Source organism: Cervus canadensis, chromosome X (assembly GCF_019320065.1).
Source record: "Cervus canadensis isolate Bull #8, Minnesota chromosome X, ASM1932006v1, whole genome shotgun sequence".
Taxonomy (NCBI): Eukaryota; Metazoa; Chordata; class Mammalia; order Artiodactyla; family Cervidae; genus Cervus; species Cervus canadensis.
The window spans coordinates 89151815-89172739 of record NC_057419.1 but is presented as its reverse complement, the minus strand read 5'-3'; the positions used below and the strand labels follow the sequence as shown (position 1 = coordinate 89172739).

General features: G+C 40.2%; 1 protein-coding gene across 2 annotated transcripts; it reads right to left on the bottom strand.

Moving 5' to 3' along the window:
* Positions 1–1272: 1272 nt before the first annotated feature.
* TNMD (tenomodulin) lies at positions 1273–20388 on the bottom strand. 2 transcript variants are annotated; one of them, XM_043458600.1, is made up of 7 exons: positions 20160–20388; positions 19862–19993; positions 9416–9556; positions 9103–9204; positions 3920–4073; positions 2139–2308; positions 1273–1650 (listed from the first exon to the last, which is right to left on the bottom strand). In XM_043458600.1, exons 1-7 carry the CDS (start codon positions 20205–20207, stop codon positions 1441–1443), a joined length of 957 nt encoding a protein of 318 aa, XP_043314535.1. In that variant the 5' UTR covers positions 20208–20388; the 3' UTR covers positions 1273–1440. The 2 variants fall into 2 exon arrangements, with proteins under 2 accessions (XP_043314535.1, XP_043314537.1); XM_043458602.1 differs by lacking the exon at positions 20160–20388 and having other exon boundaries at positions 19858–19993.
* Positions 20389–20925: the final 537 nt, after the last annotated feature.

The window sequence follows — 20925 nt, the reverse complement described above, 5'->3', positions numbered from 1 at the left end:
GTATGGCATGTATGCTAATTATGAATTAATGACTGATTAATCTTAACTCAGCCTTGGGCAAATCTGCTTCTATTTGCTTCCTCAGCTGTTAAATGGGGGAAAATGACTGCTGGCCCACAGGCATCCAGATGAAGATCTTACTCTTTGAAAATAGAAAGTGCCAGACAGATATTTCATGACACAATAACTTTGAAGTTTAGCAATGATGGGACTATGGGCTTTCCAGGTGGTGCTAGTGGTAAAGAACCCACCTGCCAATGCAGGAGATGCAGAAGACGGGGGTTCTATCTCTGAGTTGGGAAGATTCCCCTGGAGGAGGGCATGACAACAAATTGCAGTATTCTTGCCTGGAAAATCCCATGGACAAAGGAGCCTGGAGGGCTACAGTCCATAGGGTTGCAGTCGGACACAACTGAGCACACACACACACAACTGACTACCTGCCAATGAAACTAGAAGGGGTGACAGATGAGTAGAACAGGAATTTTGAAACTAGAATTGGCTGGGACTCCAAGTTTAACATGACCCTCTAACCACTTCTCTCCATTTTGCCCCTTTTCCCATTCCCAAGCAGAGTATCAGATGATTAGAAATTAGGCCTTACCCCTCCTTTAAGAAAGTGCCATGCTGCTAGTTTCTTGTGGTTTTGGAGGAAAAACAGCATTCTATTGGACTCCTCGCCTCAGTAATGTCCTATAATGCCTATTTCTGTGAATGATATTTATGGGTCCCCATTTTCTAGGCTTATTGCCTTGGAAAGTTATGTAACCAGACACTGATCTAAAAGAGAAGTCATATCTGAAAGTTATAAAGTGTTGAATTTGTCCAAAATTGAGCTCTTATTCACAGGAGGAGAGCCTGGGACCATTTTTGCTAGGTTAGCTTTCTCCATTGCTGAGTCTGAGCACTTGGAATATTTTAGTGTTGGCCTGCTGTGATTCAATGCCTGTCCAGTGGCTTAAGAGATGCTTAAGTAAGTCCACAATAGGTCTCTCAGATAATGAAACACTGGGATATGCACAAAAGGACATGGTTTTAGGCATCAGCTATGGGGGGGCATTTTATCATCAGCCCCTATTTCCACTTTTTCAATGCAGTCCAGTAAAATACAATATTTGAGAATCTTTATGCTTTGCCTTTTCCTACACCCCAAACCTGATGAAGTGCAAGTTTTCATCATCCTCCACGTGAGGCAGATCTGCTCCATTCAGTTGCAGGAAATATTCTTAGCAAACACTTACCCAGTGTGTTCAGCAGCAATCAGGCCATTGATGATGATGTAGAAGTTTATTAGAACATGAAGAGAAGAATTACCTACAAGTAATTCCAGAGTACTGGCTACCGGGAGCCAAATGCCTCATAGGCAGAAATTCATTGAATAGCATGCATTTATTATATGTTGGCTGCCAGAAGTTTAAGCACTCGAGCTCAGACTTGCTATTAAACCCTCCCTAGCATGCGAGCCACCCACCAGTTGCATGGCATGATGACACGACAGATAACCCGCCCTCCTTGGTAGCAATATGGATACGGGTAGTAACCTAGTAAAGGTTCACAGACGCGGCGACAGTAACGGTTGCCTCGACGGCAGTAAATGCAACAGTAACCTCTCTCATCCAGCATGGAGTCGAATTCTATTCCATTTTCAGTCTGAAAGAAGAAGAAACCAGTGTTGGAGGGGAAGAAGTCCACCAAACAGGGGAGGAATATGAAACTATAGAAGTTGGGGCCTGGTGAGTAATTAAGTTCCTGAGCCTGATTTTGGAGATATATCAATGGACTAGATCAAGATTGATTTTAGTTTTCTTAATTTAAATTTTTAAAAAAAACTTAGTTTTATTGAAATAGAGTTGATTTACAATGCTGTGTTAATTTTTTTCTGTACAGCAAAGTGATTCAATTATACATATATTTATATATATATATTCTTTTCCATATTCCTTTCCATTATCTTTTATTGTGAAATATTGACAAGATTGATTTTGAATGAGCCTTTTAGGTATTCCAAGTTTCTTAAATACTTTTTTTTGTTAAAACAATGACCATTCTCCTTTCAGTGACTTTGATCTGAGAGGTAGTGAGGTTTGTGAAGGCTCTTTGTTTTTCCTCTAAACAAGAATAATGTGCACAGAACTCACATAGTCATTGATTGGGAGTTCTTCCTCACTTGCTGCTTGTCTGGCGTGACGGGTCTTCTCCACCTTCACTTGAGGGACCACCCACTGCTCATTTTGTTCAATGCCTTTTTTTTCACTGGTAGGAAAGTGAAGGTCTTCACCATCCTCCTCAAAGTCTTGTAACTCTGAAACTAAGGTAATACGAACAAAGTTGTGATGCAGCCGCTTTGCTTGGGGGACTATCATTTGGGGATAGAGATTTTAATTGTGTCTTCTCACTGTCCTCATTTAAGTATGCATGAACCACTTTTCCAGGGTTCTGTAGCTGACATTTTATGGAGGTCTTCAAAAAGAATCTGACCATTCCTACGTACACAGACACCTTTGCTCATTTGGCATCAAACACTTACTGTTTTGCCTTATTAGTGTGTTAAATTAAAAATTGAGGGCAGGGGACTTTGGTGTCTCCCACAATGATTTTATTCATGGTTGGTGCTCAGTAAATATTTTTGGTTGCCTGATGTGATATAGTGTCCTCTGTCCTCCTTCCTCATCCCTTCTCTTTTCTGTGTTAAATATGTTTTATTAAACTTTGTATTTAGAAATTATCTTAGATTTATAGAAGAGTTGCTAAGGTGGTACAGAGTATCTGTATATCTTTTCACCCAATTTCCCCTAAGGTTAACATTTTATATAACCACAGTACAATGAGCAAAACTAAGAAATTAACATTGGTACAATGTGTTGTTGTTGTTTAGTCACTAAGTTGTGTTTGACGCTTTGCAATCCCATGGACTGTAGCCCACTAGGCTCCTCTATCCATGGGATTTCCCAGGTAAGAATACTGGGGTGCGTTGCCATGCCCTTCTCCAGGGGATCTTTCTGACCCAGGGACTGAACCCATGTCTCCTGCATTGCAGGCATTGGCAGGCAGATTCTTTCCCACTGAGCCACCAGGGAAGCCCTTTATAGGTACAATAAAATTTACTAAACTACAAACTTTACTCAAATTTCATCATTATCTCCACTAACATCATTTAGGAGAAGGATGTTGAAGCAGAAGTTGTAGTGTCCAATCCAGGAAACCACAATTTTTTTTTTAAGACCAAAGAGTACTAATAGATGCCCACATTGATTAGCTCCTTCTCTCTTGGGCAATATAGTAATCTATGCTGTCCAAATGAGGGAGGCCAAATTCTATGCTAGTTAGGCAGAATGAGATGTCCAGGGACATTTGCCCTCTCTGTGCGCTGACTGGAAGTTGAGATCTGGAGTCTTTAACTCTGGACCTTTAGCATCCAATTGCTTTTATACTGATTCCTAAAATAGTCACAAAGAAATTGGTATTGCAGTGACCGTCCTTTCTTCTGAAGAGAATGCCACCATTTGACATAGAAAATCCTTCTTGAGACAATAGGGCATTATTTTGACTCTCCTCTCCTCCGTTCTTGGGTTGGGCACACAGTGGTTTGAGCCATAGTTTGGTAGCCCGACTGCAATGAATATAGATGTACAAAGAGAGACAGGTTAGCTTTTAGCTATCACTGCTCACATTGGGGTGGCATTACCTTTGATGGGATATTTAATAGACTGTCAGCATTAATTTATCTGATTTATAACTTGGCTGTGAAAAATCTCCTACTGGCCGTCAGCATATACAGTTTCATTTAAGAAGATACAAGCTTATCATTTGTTTTCATAGAAATGTAGTCTCTGAATGCTGGTAACATTAACCCGTTACTGACTTTGGAAAGCAGAAGATGAAGAGGAGGAGGAGGAGGAGGAGGAGGGGGAAGCCATACCTGCTATTAGAGTAGGATTGATCCAATACATGGTCACATTATCACAAATCTCCAGAATTTTGGAATTTTTAAGAAAGTCTCGGTTTTCAATAGGTTTTTCTGCCGGGACCCAAATCACTGACTGTTCAAAGAAAGTTGTGGTAATTTCTTCATTCTGAGAGAAGAAAGTAGTTCAGGGTGGGGAAGGGCAGAGAAATTAAAAAAGTGAGTGAGACATTATGGAATACTGGAAAACATATTTCAAGTCTGAATAATAATTACAGTCCCAGAGCTTCCTGTGAAGTAGCTCTGAGATGTGCATACAGTAGGTGCCCTTGAGAGAGTTCGCAACTTGTTTCACCTTCTCCCCTCTAACAGTAAGTCTGCTCACTGAAACAGCAGCTTTCTCTGCTCAATTTCTCTTAAAGTCAGGAAAGCTCTCCATCATTTTCTGGGTCTCTCACTGGGCCAAGTATGTTTTAATTTGGCCTCTGGAACCCTGAGTGATTTATATTTGTTTTCTTTTAAGTGGATGTTGTGTGTGTATGCTCAGTCACTGAGTTGTGTCTAACTCTTTGTGACCACATGGACTGTAGCCCACCAGGCTCCTCTGTCATGGGATCCTTCAGGCAGGAATTCTGGAGTGGGTTGCCATGCCTTCCTCCAGGGGATCTTCCTGATCCAGGGACTGAACCTGTATGTCATGTGTTGCTTGCATTGAAGGCAGATTCTTTTACCTGTTGACCCATGGGGGAACCCCTTGGATGTTGTGAGTGCCTGCCTTATTTTAGGCTTATGACTAGGATTGCAAGCTGAATTTTATCTCAAGCTGAAAAACACTCCTATAATCCAAATTGGTGAAATCATTTAAGTAGCACTAGGACCTAATATTTTGGTTTTCAAGATTGCCTGTTAATGGTATAGCTGTAGTACCAAAGATGTTTTTATTTTTTGTTTGTTTGTTTCAAAGTCAAGTCTCTAACTTGTGACTACAATGCCCTTACTACTGTTTTACTCCTTTCATTCTAGATGCTTGGAGTTTGTCTGACAGAATGCTTTTTATTTAGGCAACCTTTTTTTTTTTTTTATTGTCAAGAACACTACCTTCTTTTCTGTTTATCATGTTGGAAGTAATTGTCTTGTATACCTAGCTCTTTTTAAACATATTTTTTTTTCTAAATAACAAAAAAAAAATACTTTACTGCGCAGGCGCCGCCTCCCCACTCCTCCTTCGGCTCGCCTCTTCAGCCCCCACCCCCCTTCAACCCTCTCTTCGCTCCTTACCGCTCTCCCTTAAACATATTTTTTTTAAAACTTACTTATTTGGCTGCATCAGGTCTTAGTTATGTCACACAAGATCTTTGATCTTCTTTGAGACATGCAAATTGTTAGTCACAACATGTGGGATCTAGTTCCCTGACCAGGAATCGAACTCATGCCCCCTGCATTGGGAGTGTGCAGTCTTAGCCACAGCACCACCAAGGAAGTCTGGTATACTTATCTCTTAATCATTTGTCTCTTGGGCTTTGACACTTTACCCTGTAATCTTAATTAGACTTTTCCCTTTCTCTCTTGTTTCTTTCTAGTTTTATGGTTTCACTGTTTTTATTCTTTGAAATATGGCTATGTGTAATTTTTCTCCTAGTCATTTAAAACTCTTCATCTTAGCTCCTTTGCCCTGGGGTCTGTAAAGACTGGTATGCACTGAAAGGGACTGTATAGAATGAGGTTGGTACACTGACTAGCTTTGTTAGCAAAATCAGGGCTATTTATATACCTGCTCTGCATGTTTAACATGTAAAAACTATGGATGCAATGGTGAGGGAAGTACAGAATAAAGGATTTTTCTCATTCAGGACCACAAATTTGTCTCATGAAAACAATCTGTATCCTGAGTATAAAAATAGGATTTTCTTGAAGACAAAGCAATTTCACTATCACGAGATGAATGTTTACGTTATTTAGACAATCTGGCAGACTGAAGAATAAATTATGGCCAAAATGAGACATTATGGGCCTTTGCCTTTAACTTTTCTGGGGGGCAGCACCACATGTAGAAACTTTGTTCCCTGACTAGGGATTGAACCCATGCCCCCTTCAGTGGAAGTGCGGAGTCTTAACCACTGGACTACCAGGGAAGTCCCTGCCTTTAACTTTTTCAGAAAAGAAATCTTGTCATATCAGTGTGGAATGTCACTGGTGGCTGGCCCAACTCAAAGGCTTACGTTATTTACTGTAGGAACCAGGGTCTGTAATTTCTCTGGACATAAGGAGACTAAGAGCTTGTCTGTGGGAGCCAGTAACAGCCATCAGACTTGGATAATGTAAAGTAAAGATGATCCCCACACCACCTCATCCCCTAAAATAATAAGAAAAGTAAAAGAAAAAGATAAATGGGTAGACAAGAAGTAAGATGGAGAGTTGGGCAAGAGAAAAATGTAAAAGAACCTAGGAGAGAGAGAAGAAAAAGAAAAAGGTATTTATAGTAGAGTGGTCACTGTGCTATTGGCATAATTTCATTTTAGATTTGCCAGTTAAGTGCTAAGAAAACCAACCTAACCCATTTGTTTCTTCTGGCTATAGTCACAATACGTCCTTAGCTAAGGTCCCCCTCCTTCCTCCACTGACAGCAAAATACCATAATTATTGTCAGAATATCATGGAAAAATGAAGAGTCTCCTGGGCTTTATTGATGGCTGTATTTTATTTTATTTTATTTTATTTTTTTATTTTTTTGATGGCTGTATTTTAAGCAATAATCCTCCATCTCCCACTAGGCCTACAAAGGCCACTAAGCTGTTGCACTGATGCCCTAGGTTATCTTACCCTGACCTAGGAGTGTGCTTTCAGAGAATTTGTATTACACTGTACTTCTCACCTTCTTTGCTTTTTCTTTTCTTAGAGATATTAAGGATAGATCATTCCATTAGCAGTCCAGCATAAAATGGTAAGATGAATGAACTGAAATATTTTTTTAATTTTTACTTCACTCTGTATAATTGGCTCCAGTTTCATCCATCTCATTAGAACTGATTCAAATGAATTCTTTTTAATGGCTGAGTAATATTCCATTGTGTATATGTACCATATTTATTTACCTGGCTGTGCTGGGTCTTAATAGTGGCATGTGGAATCTTATTGTTTGACCAAGGATGGAACTCAGGCCCCTTGAATTGGGAGTGTGGAGTCTTAGCCACTAGATCACCAGTGTTAGTAGTTCAGTTGTGTCCCTCTCTTTGCAACTCCAGGCAAGGATACTGGAGTGGGTAGCCATTTGCTACTCCAGGGGATCTTCCCGACCCAGGGATCGAACCTGGGTTTCCCACGTTGCAGGCAGATTCTTTACCATCTGAACCACCAGGGAAGTCCCTTAATTTTAATTTTTTTTTTAAGTATAGTTGATTTTGGGCTTCCCTTGGCTTAATCATAAAGAACCCACCTTCCAATGCAGGAGACACAAGAGATATGGGTTCAATCCCTGCGTCAGGAAGATCCTCTGGGGAAGGAAATGGCAACCCACTCCAGTATTTTTGCCTGGGAAATCCCATGGACCGAGTAGCCTGGCAGGGCTATAGTACATGTGGTCACAGACAGTTGGACATGACTGAGCACACAAGCAATAGCAATATAGATGATTTACAATGTTGTGTTACTTTCAGGTGTACAGTAAAGTGATTCAGCTATATATTTATTACAAGATATTGAGTATAGTTCTCTGTGCTATGCAATAGGTCTTTGTTGGTTATCTATTTTATATATGGTAGTGTTGAACTGAAATCTTTATTTCTTATTTTAAACTTTTATATTTTGCATTGGGGTATAGTCGATTAACAATGCTGTAATAGTTTTAGGTAAACAGCGAAGGGATTCAGCCACATATATACATGTATCCATTTTCCCCCAAACTTCCTTCCCATCCAGGCTGCCATATAATAATCAGAAGAGTTCTATGTGCTATACAGTATGTCCTTGTTGGTTATCTATTTTGCATATAGTAGTGTTGAATTAAAATATTTAGAATAGGTGAATGTCACAGTGTGACAAAAGCAGCGAGGATCCCAAATGGCTTTGGGGCTTTTGATTTGGCAGGATTGATTTTGTTCCTGTAGCTCACTACTCTTACCAGAAATCTTTGGTTTGGAAGCAAACGTACATAATGTTAATGGCTGCTATCCTTAAGTTACTTTTTAATTTTTATTGAAATATAGTTGATTTACAATGTTGTGTTAGTCTCAGGTGTACAGCAGTGATTCAGCTATATATATATATATACACATATATATATATATATAACTCATATATATATGTTATTTTAAGATATATGAGTATATACCCTTATGTTCATAGCAGCACTATTTACAATAGCCAAGACATGGAAGCGACCTAAATGTCCATTGACAGATGAATGGATGGAGAAGTTGTGGTACATATATAAAGTGGAATATTATTCAGTTATTAAAAATGAAATAATGCCATTTGCAGCAACATGGATGGACCTAGAGAATTTACTGGGTGAAGTAAATCAGAGAAAGAGAAATATCATGGCATCACTTATATGAGAAATCTAAAAAAATGATACAAATAAACTTATTTTCAAAATAGAAACAGATTCAGACTTAGAGAATGAACTTATGTTTACCAGGGGTCAAGGAACTGTTAGGGAGTTTGGGATCGCCATGTACACACTGCTATATTTAAAATGGAAAACCAACAAGGACTTACTCTATAGCACAAGGAACTCTGCTCAATATTCTGTAACAACCTAATTGGGAAAATAATTTGAAAAAGAATAGATATATGTGTGTGTGTGTGTGTGTATATATACATATATATATATTCACATATATGTATATAACTGAATCACGTTGTTGTACACTTGAAATTATACAACACTGTTAATCAACTGTACTACAATATAAAATAAAAAGTTAAAAAAAACTAAAAAAAAGTACAATGTTGGACCTAAAAGCATGAATTTTAGTTTTTGAAAGGTCTGAGTTCAAGATCCCAATTTGCTCTTCTCTAATTGTGTAACACTGGGCAAGTTACTTTTTGGTTCGCATCTGAAAATGGGGACAATAATAGTACTTGCCTATAGGATCATCGTGAGAATCAAATAAGAGTAAAGCATGTAGTACAAAGTCTGACACATAATTAGTCCCCAACAAATTATGGCTTTTACTACTACTATTATTCTTACATACCTCATCTATTTCTTCCTCTGGTTCAGAAAATTCAGGAATCACTTTAATCTGAGTTTTGATGAAGCATTTTTGAAGACCTACAAAGTAAATGCCAGTGTATCCCTATAAAACAGACAAAAAAATAAGAAAACTTCCTGAAATAGCCACAATTAATGGGTGTCATGATTTGTCATGGCCCCAGACTGGCAAAATTTGAATTCAAAAGGAATGCTTTCTCTTATAAATTAAATGGAAGCTACAGGCTATTTTTAACTTGACTCAAGTGTTCTAATATTTTAAGTGGGAAGCCTTAGGGGGAAAACATCCAACTTACATTTTTAAAGTCATGTACTTCCAATGTTTCATCAGTGCCATTTCCACTTCTGAATATTTCAGTTCTGGTAATGGGATCAATTTCCATGTAAATCTTCTTCTTTTCTCCATTGCTGTAGAAAGTGTGCTCCATGTCATATGTCTGGGAGAACAAAGCAAAGCAAGCTGCAAGATACTCAGTATGACCACCAATGCAGGTAGACGTAAGAAACCTGGGTTTGATCCCTGGGTCAGGAAGATCCCCTGGAGGAGTGAATGGCTACCCACTCCAGAATTCTTGCCTGGAGAATCCCACGGACAGAGGAACCTGGCAGGCTGAAGTCCGCAAGGTCACAAGGAATCGGACACAACTGAAGCAACTTAGCACACACACACAGATGTCCATTCATGGTGGTGGTGGTTTAGTAGCTAAGTTGTGTCTGACTCTTGCAATCCCATGGACTGTAGCCTGCCAGTCTCCTCTGTCAATGGGATTCTCCAGGCAAGAATACTGGAGTGGCGATCTGGTTCTCGGGGCTGGTGCACTGGGATGACCCAGAGGGATGGAATAGAGAGGGAGGTGGGAGGGGGGTTCAGGATGGGGAACACATGTAAATCCATGGCTGATTCATGTCAATGTATGGCAAAAACCACTACAATATTGTAAAGTAATTAGCCTCCAACTAATAAAAATAAATGAAAAAAAAAATACTGGAGTGGGTGGCCATTTCTTCTTCCAGGGGATCTTCCCCATCCAGGGATCGTTTCCTGCATTGCAGGCAGATTCTTTACCACTGAGCCACTAAGGAAGCATGTTCGTTCATAAGACACTTTAATTGGGTAATATCTGGGGCACCTTTTTTTTCTTCCAGAGCCTTTGTAGAGAGGTGCCGTCTCAGCAGCTTGCTGTTGGGAATTCTCTGAGACTTGAGATTAAAGTGAGGTGTTTTTCGGCACTAGAGCTGATATGGGGATCCCTTCAGAGTTGGTATTTTGTATTCAAGCCAAGTTGTTGAACTAATTACTAAGAATTCCAACAGCTTTTCTTGGCACCCTTGACTAAATAGCAAATGATATTTTGCAAATCAGTCTGTAAGGTGCTTTTCCCTTATGGTAAGAAGAGGAACCACCAAAAACCTCTACTGCTTCTTTAAACTGCCACTTCCCTTTCTAAGTACTCAAGGGTCACCCACTTTCTTCCTGTGAAATTCAGTAGCGCTAAGAGATTTGAACAGATTTAGAATGCTTAGGTATTGCTCTTTATCTCCTTATCTATCCAGAGATTTAATATTGCCTCAACAGTCTTGGATATGTCCTCTTTAAACACTGAAGACCATTGTCTTTGGCGAATATCAAGTAAAAATCTTACCCTGACCTCAACTGCTTCCTTTTGCCCTTTAAACTCCAGGAAATATTTACTGCCTTCCCCTAACCTTCTCTGTTACGGGCTAACAAAATCTATTCAGTTTATTCCTGAGTTCTCTTTTCCAAACTCGATTCAGCTGACTTTAAGTCTTCAGGTTCTCCTGTATATAGAATTTAATAACCATGAATTGTAATATGCACTATGTAATATGGTATCTTCCAAGAAGAGCACCTTGGCAAAGCTAAATATCAGGTTACTCCTGAATGGTTGAAACAAAACCCCAGACTCTCTGCTAACCTCTAAAAGAGACCATTCTCTTTCTAAGGACCAAAAGGCCCAGGCCCATAGAGTATCCCAGTCTATTAACATGCCCATTGCTTATAACTGAGGACATGTTTATGTTGTTGTTTAATTTGTATGTCGTGTCTGACTCTGTGCGAACCTGTGGACTGTAGCCTGCCAGGCTCCTCTGTCCATGGAATTCTCTAAGCACGAATCCTGGAGTAGGTTGCCGTTTCCTTTTCCAGGGGATCTTCCCGACCCTGGGATCAAACCTGGGTCTCCTGCATTGCAGGCCAATTCTTTACCGCTGAGCCACCAGGGAAGCCAGATGTGCTTACAGCTAGAAGCATAAGAAAAACCTGAAGGAATTTGCTATCACAAACCAGGCCAGCCCTGATGGTGCCATGTGGAAGTCTATCTTATCCCTGTTGTTAGGAGGCCTTTTGCTATCACGTTTCTTCATATTCATCTTTCCTTATGAAAAGCATTTGGTAAACTGAAAGCCTGAAAAAGCAAGTCATCCACAGAGCCAACATTGCTTTCTAATGATTCTATTCCCAGCTGCAGTCTTTTAGAGCTTGCACTGGGTTGGGTTGTTTTTTAATGTCTGCCAGTGTCTGTGACTGAATGTTAGATTAACGTGGTCAAATTTTCCCCACCTCAAGTAGAAAAACAAGTTGGAAGGGTTTGTAGAAGCACTGTTACCTCAAGTGTGAAAAGTTGATTTAGTCACTGAATAGGAAAGCAAGAGACAATGATATTTACCTCTTTGCTGCCCTACAGTAACTTGGACATGGTCAGAGCTGAAATATTTGTTGAATACATTTTTCCCACCAATGGCAAATTCTTGTCTTCCTAAAGACATTTGGCATTTGAGCATTGGCAAGGTCTTTTAAGAGACAACATTTTAAAAGGGGAAGGAAAACACTCTTTAGAACTTTCTAGCAACTGCAGAGTTAACACAGTGAGTCTGACTTGGTTTGTGACAGGTAGCAAATTCCCTTAGACTTGTTATTTGCTTTTAGTTATAAATTTGTTCTGAGTTGCAGCTCTGCAGCCAGCCTGAGAAACTTCTACCTTATGGCAACAAATTGAGCTCTCAGTGGGCCTGACCTAAGTAGAGGAGAGAGGCATCTAATGCAGATTCAGCCTTGTCAGATCTCCCAACAGGGGGGAATTTCTTTAGAAATATTATCCATTGCTGAGACAAATGTCGACACCACCAGTCAGTGGGGGTGGGGTGGGGTGTTTGTTTCAACAGTAGCACAACTGATGGATTATTGCACGGAAAAATGAGGTTAGAGACCAGGGGATGTTGGAACGCTGCCTACCTGGGCAAAAGAGAAAATACAGGCTGCATTTTCAATCATTGGGAGAAGACTATGGAACCATACTGGTGACATTTAGGATTTCAGTGTACTTCTGTGGAATGAATTTTCCTGCACTGTTGGCAATGCATTTCACTTGGACACCTTGCTAGATGAAAACTATTGGAAACTGCCAAGCTCAGCAGATCTTGATTATTTTCAGCATTCTTTCAAAGAGTTTTGTTGTTATTGTTGTTGGGGGAGGAGGCGTCCATTCTGATTGTAATTATTAACGAGCATGTTGCCTTTTTGTTAATAATGATAGTGGGATCAGAATGACTTAATTTATATGTGAATTCTGGGTGGGAGGTGGGGGCTATATATTCACTCAGATGGAATTCCATTATCAAAGGTGTCCTTTTGGAACAAACTTTGTCTAGGCAGATGATGCTGGTGGCCCACTTTGGACTGCTTAGGGATGAGTTTAAGCAAATCCAGACATACTGTCTCGTCCGAGTCCCCATGGAGCACATTGCTTAACTGGCCCATATGAAGACTGAGCTCATGCCTTTGGCTTTAGAAGTACTTTTCTTTCTACTAAGCTCACTGGCTAAGGGGCTAAGGGTCTTTCTGGAGATGAAGGAATAAATGATTTTGTCCACTCTGGGTGTAAACTAAAGCAGAGACAGGATGACTTGTCTGAGAGAAATGTGAGTGGGCTCCTCGTAGCTCATTTCAGACTGCCTCCAAGTCAGCTTTATTCCAAGAAGAACAGAGAAGGGTCAGAATATGATAAGAACACTTCTGCCAAACTGGCAAATTAGGGCAAGTTAATCTTTGGTGCTTCTAGCTTCCCTTTTCTGTACTTTATATCCTGTTCCTTTTGCGCCTTTCTAGCCCTTCCTTCTCTTCCCATCTCCCTCTATTCCTCTGTCTCCTGTCTAGACATCTAGGAATTTTGTGGTTTTTCTGACACCTTTTATCAAATAAATCGATCTGGCAAATGATCTCACACCAAGATATTAGTGATGGGCATTTAAAAAATTGAGTTTGATACTTAACTCAAAGGAAATAATTATTGCTAGTGGATTTTAAACACAATGGCAATAAGAGTAAGAGATATTTTAAGGGCATCTTTCCTGCACCACTCAGATGGGCTCCAGCTTCATCCACAGGTAAGGCTGATCTCAAATATCAAGGACCAGAACACTGGAGTGGGACAGGTAAACCAGTGGGATGGGATATGACTCAGAAGTAAAGTGAGATAGATATGTGGTGAAGTCCAAGGAGTGAGGGATATAAGAGGAGTGCACTGATAAAACATGGAGAAAACACAGATTCATTTCTCTTCCTTGCCCAGGAATTCTTTCCTCAGTCTGGTTAAATCCTCCACTCAGGCAGCAAATGAGCCTTAACACCCCCCTTTCACAGTTTGCTGTGTTTTCTGGCCTCCATTTGTGACAATCTCTGAGATCAGAGAAAAAAAAAAAAGCTTTTTATAAAGAGTGAAGCTGCCTGAGACCTCAGTGTGATGGATCTGTTTGGGGGCAAGTAGCTTTAGTTTGTCCTGAACAAGTATCTGAGCACATTTGGCTTAGGTTTGTTTTTTGAAGCCTGTGATTAATCTAGCTGTTCTCTCCACCGTCCTTCTTCACTGTCTGTTTATGAGGTACACCCTCCAAAGGTGAAATACATGCTCAGAATAGGTGGCTAGCAGGTGTTAGGCTGGAAGGAAGGGAGGGAATGCATTGTGGCATATTGTTATCGAACTAGCCTGTGGGAATTAAAGGGCCTCTGGGTGTTTCCTTAACTAACACAGAGCAGACACATTGTTTCTTATGCAAAGTTGGACTTCTGCATCTTCCATCACCAGTTTTCACCCTTGAAAAAAAACTGGCAAGGCAGCACAGACATTCCTCTTTTTCAAAAAGAAAAAAAAAAAAAAAAAAAACCAAAACACCCACATTTCTTTCATCTAGAGATTCAAGCTGACTTGGAAGTTTTTCCTACCCACTACCCTTACCACTCCTTATTCTTAAATGCAGCTGAAGAGTAGTGGAAAAAAATCTCTAGACCAGTTTCTAGTCCTAGCCTCAACTCTGCCACTTACAAGCTGTGTGACTTTGGACAAGTCACCAAATGTCTCTGGAGGTTTGGGTCCCATCTTTATCTCCCACCCCTTGCCAGATGCAATGTTGAATAGTTGACAAAATTAATTGTCTTTTTTAACTGAAGTATAGTTGATTTTATCCTCTAGAGTAGGAAATGGCAACCTGCTCCATTATTCTTGCCTGGAAAATTCCATGGACAGAGTCTGGTGGGCTACAATCCATGGGGTCACAAAGAGTCAAACATGAACAACTGAGCCACTGACTGATAGACTGGTAGCTACGACTAACAATGTTGTGTTAGTTTCAGGAAAGTGATTCAGCTGTTTAGATTCTTTTCCATCATAGGTTATTACAAGATATAGAATATATATATACAAGGTATAGAATATATAGAATATATCCCTGTGCATACAGTAGGTTCTTGTTAATCTATTTTATATACAGTAGTTTGGCAAAATCAATTCTTTTCAGATTTGGTAGACAGCGATCAAGCTGAACCATTGAACTACTACTACCTGTTGATTCCTGAGCTACTTCCTAACAGTAGCCTCAGCCCCTCTCTTAGCCACTAAAGGACAGCTCCCTTTGAAGACCTAGAGTTTTTCTGGCTGGTACCATGTGATTTGCCAGCAATGCTGCCTTAGGAGAATAATGAGACTGAATACAAATGTGTTCCTAGTAGCCAGAGCCCTAACCTACGTGATTGATGCGGACCCTCAACAACATAGAGTAAGAGCTGACCCAAGACAGTTTCTAGACAACGGTGGACTTCACTTTTGCATGGTTTGGGAGGAAAATAAAATTTTAAAATGCTGACATGGCACCATCTGGTAAAGTTCAGTATCCCTGCTAAAGAGACTCCAGCTACAGCTTTTACTTGAGAGGATGAAATGCTTCTCCAGACCCACATTTCACCCACCAAACTGTGGAAAACCCAGGGAACTCAGGGAAGAAAGTTGTATCCCCCGTGTGCCTAGAAGGGGGGTGAAGAAAGTTGGCCCCTGGCCAATACTAGTATTAGAGAAATAGGCACAGAAAAGCCAGATCCTGACTTATCAGGAAACTGCTTTTTCTGAGCAAGGGATTTTCAGGCTAGAATGCTGTTGGGTTTGCGGCCCTGAGTGAAACTCTTTGAATTGTCATCTGCAGTTGAAGTGAGGGGGAGGGCTGACAGATGCCCACCTATTCCACCCCTTCTCATTTCATCCTGTTTGTATGCAGGAGCTGAGGGAACATCCCCAGGAATCTGTGGATTGCCATGTGGACCTTAGGACTTAGGCTTTCTAAATAGCCCTAAAGTCATCAGGCAGTTTCTATATATGGCAGGAAGGGCAGCCTTTCATTTATTTAATTTATTATTCTTCTGCCTCATTCTACAAAGGATTTGAGGGAGGATAGGCTACAAAGTCTGTGCTATATATATCAACTGTTGGTTTAAAAGCTGGGACTTTTCTGCCTTGTTTTCTCCATATTGAATGAATTAGCTGGAGAGTTGATTTCTCCTTGTTTCAAATTCAATGTGTAATACAGGAAGCCTTAAGCAAGAATGTATCTCTAGGGAGTCTGCTTCAAAGATGGCTGGGCAGTCACTGCATTGAAGTGGAGCCTTGTGATGTCCTCTTGAAATCTCTGGGACTGAATAGGTACCTTCTGCTCGGTTTAAGAAAGCTGAATATATAACTCAATTGACTGGCTTTCATTCAGCTCAAGTGGCTTCTATATGTGACTGTGGGTTGGGGATCTGTAGCCTGTAAGGGAGTGCAACAGTTCTCTCAAAGTTAGTCTTCCTTGTTTCACTTTATTTTCATCCCTTCCTCTCTCTATGTTAGGTGTGCATGTTCTTATGCCTGAGGTGTGTGGTGAGAAGGAGTTCATCATAGCTTACTTCTCATTTCAGATAAAAAATCTGGATCTTTTGTCCACATCAAAGTGGGAGATAATGGGAGGAGGAGGGGCAAACTTACTGGCACGGAAATGTCAACACCAGATGTGGAATGTTAAATACTTTATTATAAGCAAATGTCAAAAAGCAAAATAAAAAGGAGGTGTGGTTGGAGGCTAGAGGAGCAAACGTTAAAAACTTGGAGGGAGTCCTGGGATGCCAAACACATCACTGTCATCCATGAGCACAACAGCATCACCAGTTCTCTCCACCAAGGGCCCTACATCTCCATAGGTCCCACAGTCTTATAAAGGAAAGTCCAGAAAAGCCTGGGTTTTCATCTGCTAACTGCTGTTTCTTGCCAGGCCTTACTCTTAAGGGGAGACTCCTTAATTTGTGCAAGATGCCTGGATCATTTTCCTCTGCAAATCTTCTTCCAAGACTAATCTGATTTCTCTTCACTTCCCAGCATTCGTTAAGTCCTCTCCGAGGCAACCTCACTGGCAGCCCTAGCCATTGGAAATCTAGATGTTCCCTGGGGCTTTTTGTCTGGGAATTGAAGGTAGTGGACTTAGTGGAACATCCACATCTCCAACCGGTTCCTTGGTTTGCAGTAGACCTAACCTGGTCTTCTGGGGTAAGGCCTGGACTTCAATATCAAAGGCAGTAAATCACAACTCCCCATTGAAATGGAGAACAAACAACCTTTGTTCACAGTAGAGCAAGTTACCCCAGGAGACACCTATTTATTATCTTTTACCAGATTGCTTTATGTTCATTTCTGAGAATCCCTTTGCTAAAAAGTTACATATTCAAATGGATTACTTCTTGAGAGATTTGGTTCTTGATAAACTTTATTTGGTAACACACCCCACCTCTTCTGTGCCCACAATGACAAGGTTTGACCTTTAGTTTGAGGAAATAACAAGATTGCATTAAAAAGCAAACTGGAGTGAGAAGCAAAGATAATATAATACAAAAGCAGAGGTGACCATGGGCTTTGTTAGTGAGCTTGACACCTTGTTAGATGAAAGCAAGGTCTCTACCTAGTCATTTATAATTACACTGAGACAAATAGCACTGTAAGTTTAGGAAAATACAAACTTTTTCAGAATAAGATTTACAATTAAAATGGCTACAGTAAAACCAGAAAAGTCATATAGCCCCATATTTAGGCAGATACATATTCGTGGCCAAAAGGGCTAGTGACTGATTACATCCTGTTAAGTACATTATGGTCATAAAGGACGAATGGTTTATTCTCCTCTCGTGCTCATGCTCAGTCATTTTATTCGTGTCCAACTCTTTGAGACCCTAGGAACGTAGCCCACAAGGCTCCTCTGCCCACAGGATCCTTTAGGCAAGAATGCTGGAGTGGGTTGCCATGCCCTCCTCCAGGGGATCTTTCCAACCCGGGGACTGAAACTGTAACTCCTGCATCTCCGGCATTGCAGCCGGATTCTTTACCTCTGAGCCTCCAGGGAAGCCCAATTCTCCTCTAGCCCATCTGTAATTGTCAAGAGGACCCAAGATTCAATTTGTGGGGCAGCGTGTCACCTTGGGAATGAGTTATGTAATAGCAAAATTGGGTCAGAATGTATCTTGGCACTCTTATTTATTTACTGTTTCTTTCCTGATCTCAATTACTTTGCCGACTTTGCTAGTCCCAACATTAGATGGCTTCTCTAGAAAAACACGTGAACAGAAAGTAGTTGAGAAGCAGAGAACAGTGAGAATGATAAGAGAAAGGGCTAACTATATGCAATGGTTGATGCAAAAAATCCTTTCTGGAACAAGGTATTAAAAAAAAAACAAAGAAAGAAAGTTCACTATTCTCTCTCCTGCTTAAACTTGATAAGGTAGCCCCTGGGACTAAATGAAAGTCAGTATGGCAGCAGAGGTGAAGAACCCAAAGGTTGCTATGTCTTACTTCTCTCTTTTTTTTTTTTAAGACACTTGTCCAGTCAACTTTTGGCTCAGCTGGTAATCAATCCACCTGTAATGTGGGAGACCTGAGTTCAATCCATGGGTTGGGAAGATCCGCTGGAGAAGGGAAAGGCTACCCATTCCAGCATTCTGGCCCGGAGAATTCCATGGAATGTATAATCAGTGGAATCGCAAAGAGTCGGACACAACTGAACAACTTTCACTTTCACTTTTCACTTTCCAATTGACTTTCTATTTTCTATACCCGCAGTGTCCTTCCTTATTAATCCATGTTATTTCCTCTTTGCTCCTACCACTCCTTTGGCTCCTAATGGTTCATGCTCAGTCACTTCAGTTGTGTCCGACTCTCTGTGACCCCATGGACTGTAGTCCGCCAGGCTCCTCTGTTCATGGGATTTTTCAGACAAGAATACTGGAGTGGGTTGCTGTGCCCTCCTCCAGGGGATCTTCCTGACCCAGGGATCAAACCTGCGCCTTCTGTGTCTCCTGCATTGCAGGTGGATTCTTTATTGCTGAGTCACTGGGGAAGCCCCCTAATGGTTCATAACAACCCATTATTTTCTTCTCCCCTTCCCCATTATTTCATCCTGCCTCCTGGATGTGTGCCTTTCCCTTCCTATGTCTGCTAACAAATAATTAATAACAGTGGTAACAACAGTAACATCCCACATCCTGAAAGAAAAAAATGTGATAAAGCCAGAAAACCATCTTCACACTTAACAGCTTGTAAATTCATTAATTCTCTTTCAAATGGAAATTGTTGGCATGAAGGGGCTATGATTTTTTTTTGAGTCACAGCTAAACTTGCTCATTGTGTATGAGCCCAGGGGTGACAATAACACTAAGGTACACTAATATCAACAACAATGGTCTGCTAAGCATCACTAAATAACCCTAATATCAGAAGCATTCTGAGACATCTGTGATTAATGACTTGGTGTCACTTTTCCACCTTGTGGCATTACTATCTCACTGGGACAGCAACAACTGTGGCTAAACCCTAACATAACACTAACCTGTGGTGAGAAGCCGAAAAGCTCTAGTTGTTTTTTTTGAGTCACAAATAAATGTGAACCCAGGTATGAGAATTACTCCTTCTGAAAAGGAGTTTGCTGCCTGTCCTCACAGCAGATGCATTAAGTCAGAAACGTAATCCTTGAAAATCCTTTGCTGCCATTTCTGGTGGTTTCTTCTTATGTGGTAGCATAATTACTTTTCCACCAGTTTCTGCCCAGATAATTGAAAGAAAGATGAAAACTATTTTTTCTTACAGTAAGAATTTTTCTTCTAGGAGGAACTTTAACTCCTTAAAACCAAGCATTAAAAAAGAATGGATAATTCTATATCTTATCATTACTAACTGAAATACAGAAAAAACTTTGTTTTCCATTGCCAAAATAATTAGGCAAAAAAAGAGAGAACCGAAATTTTGGTTCAGTTTTTCATATCACCAAAAAATAAATGCAAAACAAACTTAGTGAGTTTCATTTTCAGAGTAATATACATGTCAACCACTAATTAAATTTAATAAACTCAAAAGAGAAACTTTGGATAATAGTGTGCATTTACTTACTTTTTTGGGTGTCTCTGGCCAGAAGTGCTTACTCCCCCAAAACAGGACAATTAGAGTTAAGGCGAGGATACCAAATACCAATCCACAAATCTTAAGTAATTTGCATATCTTCTTGGATTTAAAAGCTTCTGCCTAAGCAAAATACAAACAGAACAAAACAATAAATAATTGCCCTTAAAAATGCAAGCCATAATTCAAAGTCACTTTTAAGTTCACTTTTTAATGTTCACACAGCAATTCAATATCTCTGTAAAGCCATGCTTTTGCTCAAAAGGGAAAAAAATATGAATCAACTTACATTTAGAATGTGACAGTCCTCACAGTTCTCTGGAGGATTCTTTGCCATGGTCTCTCAGAACACAGCACTCTTTCCCTGCTTTGAGAGGACTGAGAGACCACTGCTGAGGTGGAGTTGCAAGTGAGTCGACTAACAGATGCCAGAGGAGAAGCTGAATTTATATGGCTCAAATATGTCATACCAGAGCCTGAAGGAGCCCAGGGGGCTCCTGTGCTGCGATTTGTTGCACCGATATACCCATATATGTATATAACTTCTGTGCACAGAATTCCATCCAGAATGGCAAAGACAGAAGGTTATAATGAAAACTATTGTCCTGGGGATTGGTTTGGAAGGGGACCAAGCCTAGGACACTTTGAAATGATTTTTCACTATGAACTTAAAATATCAGTGGCAATGCATGCTGCATACTCCAGAAATAAGCAAACAAAACAAAGAAAGGAATGGAGACCTAATTTCAATTCCATTTGATCTAACAAATATTTATTGCAAGGATATTAAATGTCAGCACTGTGCTTAGTGTAGGAGATTCAGAAATGAATAAGATAGTGCCTTCTTCTCTATATTAAAGCTCTTTGAAGACTAAGATCAATATGTAGTCAACAAATTATAATTAAAAACAAGATTTAAATGGTTAATTACAAGTTTTCTCTGTCTCTCTCTTCATTCTGTCTCTCTGATTATTTTCTTTTCCTACATTCTCTTCCTCAGTCTGTTCCTTAATGTTGATTTTCCTTATGATTCTATCATTGATGATCTTCTCACT